This window comes from Colletotrichum tamarilloi, assembly GCF_030869305.1.
Source record: "Colletotrichum tamarilloi strain Tom-12 chromosome Unknown Scaffold_235.1, whole genome shotgun sequence".
Taxonomy (NCBI): domain Eukaryota; kingdom Fungi; phylum Ascomycota; class Sordariomycetes; order Glomerellales; family Glomerellaceae; genus Colletotrichum; species Colletotrichum tamarilloi.
The window spans coordinates 22381-30799 of record NW_026849618.1 but is presented as its reverse complement, the minus strand read 5'-3'; the positions used below and the strand labels follow the sequence as shown (position 1 = coordinate 30799).

Genomic DNA, 8419 nt, shown 5'->3' with positions numbered 1-8419 from the left:
CGATCCCAATACGAAGTTCGCGAACATCAGGGATATCCATCGGGCTCAAATCGAAGCGGGTGAAAAGGAGGTTATCACGGCTGAATCCAGCGACTCTGAATGCCCTAGTGAGGCTGGCAGCTGTATTGTAGTGGGTGTGGTTGAGGATCAATAGTTAATAGTAATGAGGAGGTTGGGTTGTGATCCCATCGTTTTTGTGGTGCCAGAAACAGGGGGGTGCCAGGAAGTGGGTATGTTGACTTAGTTCATTGCTGGGCCTTCAGGCTGTTGACTGAACCCTTGAGGCTCGTTGGGACCGGGAGGCGGGGGTTTTCGGTTCGGGGGACCTCTGTGCCGTGAAGGGTCTGCGAAACCTTCTAGGTGACCGCGCCTATACGGGACTGTCTGGCCGGTAGCAAATCTTGCTTCGTGATGAGGGCTCAAGCTATCTGGATCGGCGTAAGTTCCGTCCCATGCAAATTGTGAGGCAAGATCTTCGAAGTTGTCGACTGGTTCTGTGTGACGATGGTGTTGTCTGTAGGATCTTCGTGTTACGTCGGGTTCCGATTCGCTCCAGTCAATGTCTTCTGGAATATCTCCCTGTGGGGTTGGTTCTCTTCGTGAAGAATAGGGAAGCGCTGGAACCATGGTATTGAATGCAAGGTGAATGGGTGTTTGATGGAGCGAAGAATTATTGACTTTCAAAGCATACTGTCAACTGCCAGATGTGGATAATGCGACACGGTCCCAATTTGCTAGAGTCGGGGTGCGTAGTGTGGCTGCTGCTTTATTATATTCGTCATCCCATTCCGAGCCACGCCGCTCCGAAGGAAAACGCGCGGGATAGGCTCGGCTCTCTTCGAAACACTTTCTTGCCGGTCGGCTTCTGAAGGCCGCCATCGAGCGTTCCTGTCATTGGCTCTGAGGGTGGTTGTTGGTTCGTGTTGGCAGTCATGTGTCGTGCGGCGATGAAAAGAAGACCACCCGTTCGCCGTTTATCCAGCTGCTCCGATTAGACAGGTCGCCGCTCCGGCCGTCACTTGCCCCGTTTCATCCTTGGACACAGGGACCGGACATGACTTTGAAGCAGGCTATGCTAGAAATGCAGCTGCCTCATGGACGCCTTGAATTCTGCCTTGAAGTCAACCGGCTTGTCGCAGCTTACATATGCGGCCAATGGCGCTAGATTGGCGCTAATGTACTGCGAGGTGTAGGAAACCACGTCAAGAGGCAGAGTACTTGGTTATACTTGGGTTAAGGCAATTGATCTCTAACACCAATTTACGGAGAGGGACTGACGAGGTTGTGTTAAACGCTGAAATCCAGAGCGCAGCGTTGGAAGCTAGTCAATAATCTTGCGACTCAAAAGCTGGACCCTGCATTGAGGCCGCACCTCTTCTAACAGCATTTCCAACTATTCATTCAAACCAACAGAGCGAAACGCTTGTAGAACGTTGCACACTAACGAACAATTCAAGCAGGCTGGCATGCAATATATATGCATGCGGTAAGACTTTGCAGCCGGCCGCTCAATGATGGTGGCAGTGTTGACGTGTTTTGGGATAAGCGACGTGGGGATTTGAGCCAGTAGGATAGCCCAATGCCACCAAGATCATGGTGTGAAGCTCAGCCCCCGTGACATGCTTCTGTTCTTCGAGTCCCCTGCAAGTCGGATTGGCGCAATGATGTGGGCGCAAAATCTCCTTTATGATTCGTTGGCTCTTCGGCCGAGAGCATGGTCCAAATGCTTAAACATAGAGAAGCTGCTGAATCCGGGACTCTTCTCTGTCCCTGAGTTGTTTAGTTGAAACATATTTTGAAGTTTGCAACTTAGCCGTCTTGATAAACCGCGGCTATTCCTTGATGTCAGTCATAGCACAGTGCTTGAGCCTGCGCATCTATTTCCAGAAACGCTCCAACGGCGGCTATTTCGGATGCCTACCTTGGGCTAAGAGCTTTCCAACATGGATCCTCTGAGCATCACAGCAAGCACTCTTACTGTCATCCAGTCGTTGTTGGCTACGTTCGATGCTATCAAACACATCAAGGGTTTACCCGCAGCCTTCAAGGAGGTGGGGAAAAGCCTCCCACTCGTCGAGAACACACTGCAACTCGCTCATGAAGCCCTGAAAGCCGAGAAACCAGACGCCGCGGCTGAGAAGGAACTTATACCCGCACTGGGTGATTGTCAAAAGCGGGCTTCCACTTTACGCGACATCTTCAAAGACATTGAGGGCGGCAAGAACCAGGAAAAGGAGGCCAAAGAGTGGTCCGCTCTTGTCAAGTTCTATCATAACAAAGTCGTACCATTGGGCAAGGCCCACAAAGTCGAAAGCCTGATGCAAGACATACTCAAAAAGCTCAAGGTACTTGCTATTCGTCAGATATTCAGGGCAAGTGCGGAGTTGCAAAAGCAAGTTGGCGGCCTAGAGGATGCAATCCGCTCTCTGTCAGAAGTGGACCCATCCCTCCCAGACTCGGACTTTGATGCCGCGTCTAATACTATCTCGATGAACAACTACGGCAAAGCGAAAGGGTTGGTTTCGACAGGCAGCAATGCGGACATTGCGATGGGGGATAAATATCATTCAGGCCACAATATGTACTTTGGTAGGAGATCAAGAGACAGCGATTCTGACTGAAAGTCTTCAAGTTTAGAAAAGCTGACGACCAGTCAATTCTGTGTAGCAAACCATTACTATCAAACTTCTGGCGCTACTGGTTCGTTTCCATCTGTCCGAACTGATTGTGCCTCCTGTTCTCACCAAAGAAAGTGGACCGTCCAGAACTACATATCGCGGACTGGCTGAGGCTAGTGTCACGGCCGCTGGATGTTGCAAAGATGCAAACCGAGACATTCCAAATCGCTCTCAAGACTCCCGATGCAGGACATGCAATCACTCAACTGCCGGCATTCGAAAAATGGTGTGCTGGAGAGATTCGGAAATTTTGGTGCTATGGAATCCGTAAGATGATGTCTTCGTTGCAAAATGAAATTGATGACCTAACGAAAGGGCGCTTTTAGCTGGATCTGGGAAAACAGTTCTTGCGTAAGCATCAGACTTTTGATCATGACACAGTCCTTCTTTGATCTCAAGAGCCTGTACTGATCAAAGCTTCGCAGATCTATCATCATCGATCATATCTCCAATCGAGTGATAGGACATCGCACCAAGGAAGTCTGTGTCTACTTTTACTTTGACTACACAAAACACTCCGAACACGGGATTACCGACATTCTATCCACAGTACTGTTGCAACTCTTACAAAATCAGGAGGTTCTTTCCCCCGAAACTCAGCGCGTCGTTAATACCTGGAAAAGGACTCGACAAGTCCCAACTGAGGAGGACTACTTCAAAATGATTGCATCGCAAGCGGAATTGTTTTCCACTATTTATTTCGTGGTAGATGCTCTTGACGAATGTCTCGACAGCCCCGTTGAAAACACTCTTGCGATCTTCCTAAGGAGATGCCAGGACTTGCCGAAGAACTTCAGGATGGTCTTCACGTCGAGGCCGGGATCCCATTTCCATCGAATGATAAGCCCAGATCATAAATGTGAAGTCAAGGCAGATGAAGCTGATGTCAAAGCTTACTTCGAAAAGTTCATCGAAAACCACTATGATTTTCAAAAGGTCGTAGAGAACGGCCGCATAGCGGATCCGTGCTTCAAAGACAAGATCATTACAGCAATTATGAAAAAGTCTCAAGGAATGTAAGTCACTGAAGTCATTCAAGAATAGAAGGTACTGAGCATTACTCACATTTGACATAGGTTTCTTCTTGCACATCTTCATATCGAATCCTTGGCTACAACTCTGAGTCTCGTTGAGCTCATCAACAAATTGTCACACCTCTCAGCAAGCCCGCAAGAAGTCTATCATCAGGCAATGGACCGCATAAAGACGAACTCCGTTTCGAAACGGATTTTGGCTATTCATGCCTTGTCTTGGGTCGTTTACGCTAAGAGAGCTCTCACTGTCGATGAGCTCCTACACGCTGTCGCAATTCGTAGTGCCCCACCATCTTCGTTCACCGACAATGAGCCGAGAAAGAATCTCCTGCCTACATCGTCCAATATGTGTACGGAAGAAGTTCTTTTATCAGCCTGCATCGGCCTCATCGTCGTTGTCCCCGGTGGCTCTGCATCTGAAAGGACTGTTCGATTGGCTCATGCCACTGCAGCGGAATTCCTCTTGGCTCAAGAGATAATCAGAGATGAGCAGGCTACCTTTCTGGAAACCTGTTTAAACTGTCTTTTCCACGCCTCAAGTCAAAAGTCTTGCTACTCTGGGGAAGAGCTCAACAAGCACTGCAAGATGTATCCTCTCTTCCGTTACGCAGCGGCGTACTGGGGACACCACTTCTCCGAGGTGCCCAAAGTAAAAGGAAGTAATTACAAGTTGGCCTGGGACTTTGCATCAGACGAAGTTAAGCTAGGCAATGCATTGAGAACGATGACAGACCCAAGGGTCTCGCACCAGACAAAAGTTTCTGGAGGGCATGTCTCAGCTTACTTTGGGCTTGAGAGTCTGGTCAGGAGAGCGATGTCCAAGGCCACCAATGTTGACTTTAATGCCAGAACAAAGAGCGGAGATACCCCATTACACTGGGCAGTAGCCCATAACCAACAAAATTTCGCGCTGTTTCTGATCAATGCAGGGGCGGATCTCAACATCCAAAACACCAATGGCAAGACGGTCCTACACATGGCGACGGCCATGGACCACAGACACTTTATCAACATTCTCATAGAGAAAAGGGCAGACCTTGAGCTCCAAGACTCCGAGGGATACACTTGTTTGCGATGGGCTGCCCGTTATGGATACCAGAGGACTGTTAGTACCCTGCTGGAGGCCGGAGCCAAGGTCAGCGCGTCTGACAAGGATGGATACACAGCGTTACGCTGGGCAGCACGAGAGGGGTACAAGTCGATCGTTAAGACTCTCATTGACAGAGGCTCATCAATTGAGTCACCGGGCTCAGGGGAGTGGACGCTGATGAGATGGGCAGCACAAGAGGGCCAAGACTACATCATCAGCCGCTTAGCTAAAAGAGGTGTCAGTTTGAATAATTCGGATTCCGAGGGATTGACTGCTTTGAGCTGGGCCGTGAAGTACAAGCGAGAGATGACCGTATGGCAGCTGATCAAGGGTGGTGCAGATGTCAATAAGCCGGACAAGAAGGGAAACCGACCTCTTCATCTGGCTGCACACAACACCAGCGGCGATCAAGACAGAAGCTCTCTGAATATAGTCTGGATACTCTTACAGAACAAGGCCGAGATCGACGCCAGGAACAAACACGGAATGACACCTCTGCATCTAGCAGCAGCCAGAGGAACCGCCTCAACCGTCTGGCTGCTACTCGAAAACGGAGCGAATCCAACTCAAGTTGACACAAATGATCACAACGCATTATACAAGGCCGTAACTGGGCTTCATCTTGGATGCTGCCAGATTCTGATCCAGAAAGCGGAGCATCTCGTCAACTCCAAGGACTTGTCATGGCGTACGCCTTTGCATGACGCGGCCTCAGAGGGGTCCCTCCCGATTGTCGAAATGCTCCTATGCCACGATGCGCATATAGATGCTCAGACCCGCCAGGGTCAAACACCACTTTATCTCTCAATCCTCCAAGACCATCTTAGTGTTGCCGAGTTGCTAGTCAAGAAAGGTGCAAACTTACAGATCCTCAACACCAACAAGCGATGGACGGCTTTACACCATGCAGCATGGACAGGAAGTATTCTCATGGTAGAGATGCTTATCAGTAATGGGGCAGACGTTGCCGCGCAGGATCGAAAAGGGTACACTGCGCAGCATCTTGCGCTTCAGGCTGGACATGGCGTGATCGTGGATTGCCTGAGGGCGAGTGGAGCAGATACACAATACCTGGATCCCGAAAGGTTGAAGTCAAAGGACTTGAATGGAGAAGGCAAAGAGAAATCATTCACATCGACTGATACCTCTTTCCCTTTCGAGGAAGCGAAAAGTGCTGAGTCACCACAAACAGAAGAGCGTCCGTGGTGGAAGGGAGATAGAAGGTTCGCGGCTACTGTGGAGGATGAGTGACCATTGGACATCGTTGGAAAGTACACTGGGTTGAGGCTTTGGCTTTGAAACTCAAAAAGGATAGATTTGATGTAATCTTGCACTTCTTGCGCATCCAATCGACATTAATAACAAGACTGTGATCTCGAAGGAACCAAAACATCAGACCTTCTCCTCATTCTTCTCCAGCAGATCCAGAATCTCTCTTGCAGCCTTCTCTCGACCAGCGCCTTCCGGATGCCGCTTGGCTAGTGCTAGAGCTTGTTCCTGCATCGCTTGCGCCTGGGGGCCAAGCACGACTTCAATCAGCTTTTCGGAAAGTTCTTCTCTCTCCCAGTAAGGCTTGGCCTTCCTGTTGGCCCACTTCCCAATGCCCAAGATCTCTGACCGAATAGCGAAGTCATAGCAGTCGCCCCAACCTGGCAGAACGACTTGTGGTATACCAGTACTAGGTTGGAAGTCAGCGAGAGCTCTTGAGTTGATTGAGAAGGTGCTTACCACAAAGCCTCATGGAATGAGTTGGAGCCGCCATGACTGACACAGCACACGAGATGGCCAGACTCTAGGATACTCTTTGGTTCGGCAGTAAACCAGTCCGTGATCTTGACTCTATCCTGTTTGATGAAGGGATTCATGATTGCCTTGACATCGAGCCATGGCCCAGAGTCTTCGGTTGCGTTCTCATTCTCCTCCAACTTGCGCGGCATCTTCCAAAGGACTTGGAGTCTAGCTTCATCTTCAGAACCACCCTTGTGTTCTTCTGCTCGATCAAGAAGATTTCGAATCGCATGCGCAAATTCAGTCGCCTTCGGAAGATCATAGAAATGGTGCGTGCCGAGACTGATGAAGACTGTTGGCCCTCGACTCAGCCACTCAGCAAGTTCAGGATCTTCGATCTCAATCTTGGGGGCAGCGCGGGTGATAGGACCACATGGAGTGATGGACTCGGGGATGGTCTCAAAGGGGAAATCAATGTCGGGACTATTGGCGACAAGGATTCGAAGGCCCTTGGGTGGTGCTTTCAGAAGGCCAAGCTCGTTCCAGGTGATGATCTCGATGCCGGGTCCAGCATGTTTGGCGAGATGTGCCGAGACACGCTTATATCTCGAATCCGCAAAAAGTCCGTATCCGGCGACGAGGTTGAAGAAAACGTTGAGGGGGACTAGATGGAGTGGGATCGGGAATGGTAGGCTTGATTGTATACTTGGCTGATGTTAGTTAGAAATTATAGCTTCGACTCTACTTTACCTGCACTCACATGGGATACTTCCACAGCATTGCGAGCTTGGGTTGCATTGGCAGCGCAAATTCTTTGATAGTATTTGGAGCCAGACAAATCCAGTTGATGTTTGCTTGGTTGGCAAATGTTGTAGCTGGCGCGAAGAACGCCTCCACCACAGTCACATCCGGCTTCACTTCCTCGAAGACTTCCTCGATAGCTTTATAAGTCTCGAAGAATTCCTCTGGGCTCCATGGAAGTGCGAGGCCAGCAAGTGTGAGCATGTTGCGGGACGTATTGACGAGCCCTGGCTTTGTAAGCCAAGTAGCCAGCGCCGGATTGTCAGGTCTATCCACGGCCTCGAAGTGGGAGAGGCCGATGATTGGATGTAGCTTGACGGCGTTCCCAGCCGGGGCTCCTTCTATCTTGTTGCATTGGTCGACGAAGCGGCGGAGCTGAGAATCAAAGCCTGCTTGTGAGCCAATGTGTACTTCGACATCGGGGTTGATCTTTATCAAGGCGTAGGTAGCTGAAAGAATGACATTAGCCTGACCATAATCTTTGTTACAGAGGAACAAGATCTTTTTCTTGGTTGATGACATCTTGAAGGGTGATCTCCGACTGCTGAATATACGGTACCGTATGATGAAGCTTAATCAGGCCATGGGGGAAAAGTGCTGGAGCTACGTTCGAGGTAGCCTAAGCTTTATATAAGGCAGTCTCCAGTAGTAAATGGAAATCCTTCGGCCTTCTTCTCTTATTTTAGGTTACCCACCTGCCTTTCTCCCTGGAAAAGCTCAGAAACACGCCAAGACATCGTGGGGTGTGGGCACTGATTGTAGGTGCACCACTTGCAGAAATGATATAAAAATCGTTCTGATAAACTATTTCAACGAGATTCAGGATTGGTTGCGCTCTTCTCGCTGTGCTGTGCTACACAGCCAAGAAACTCAACATCGCTGACGTGAGATAGACCGGCATCGTGCACTTCAACGTTACAGATTAAGCCAAAAGGGCAAGAGGTTGTGGACTGAAGTGCGCGTTAGCTCCACTGCGGAAGGATTCCCGTTTGGTACCTTATCTCAATGTTCCATTAGATTTACGCCAGATGCGTTCGGATGATGTTCCTAAGCGGAGTTTGTGCGACATTGCAGTCTGAGTGATGTGG

General features: G+C 49.6%; 2 protein-coding genes across 2 annotated transcripts; one reads left to right on the top strand and one right to left on the bottom strand.

Annotated features, from left to right (window-relative positions):
- Positions 1-1943: 1943 nt before the first annotated feature.
- On the top strand, positions 1944-6053 carry CTAM01_16561 (uncharacterized protein; the record flags this gene model as incomplete). The annotated part of the gene is made up of 4 exons (XM_060532554.1): positions 1944-2589; positions 3005-3029; positions 3104-3694; positions 3755-6053. The coding sequence occupies 4 exons, from the start codon at positions 1944-1946 to the stop codon at positions 6051-6053; spliced, it is 3561 nt and encodes a 1186-aa protein (XP_060372879.1).
- A 141-nt stretch (positions 6054-6194) lies between these two features.
- On the bottom strand, positions 6195-7853 carry CTAM01_16560 (uncharacterized protein; the record flags this gene model as incomplete). The annotated part of the gene is made up of 3 exons (XM_060532553.1): positions 6195-6480; positions 6531-7235; positions 7291-7853. The coding sequence occupies 3 exons, from the start codon at positions 7851-7853 to the stop codon at positions 6195-6197; spliced, it is 1554 nt and encodes a 517-aa protein (XP_060372878.1).
- Positions 7854-8419: the final 566 nt, after the last annotated feature.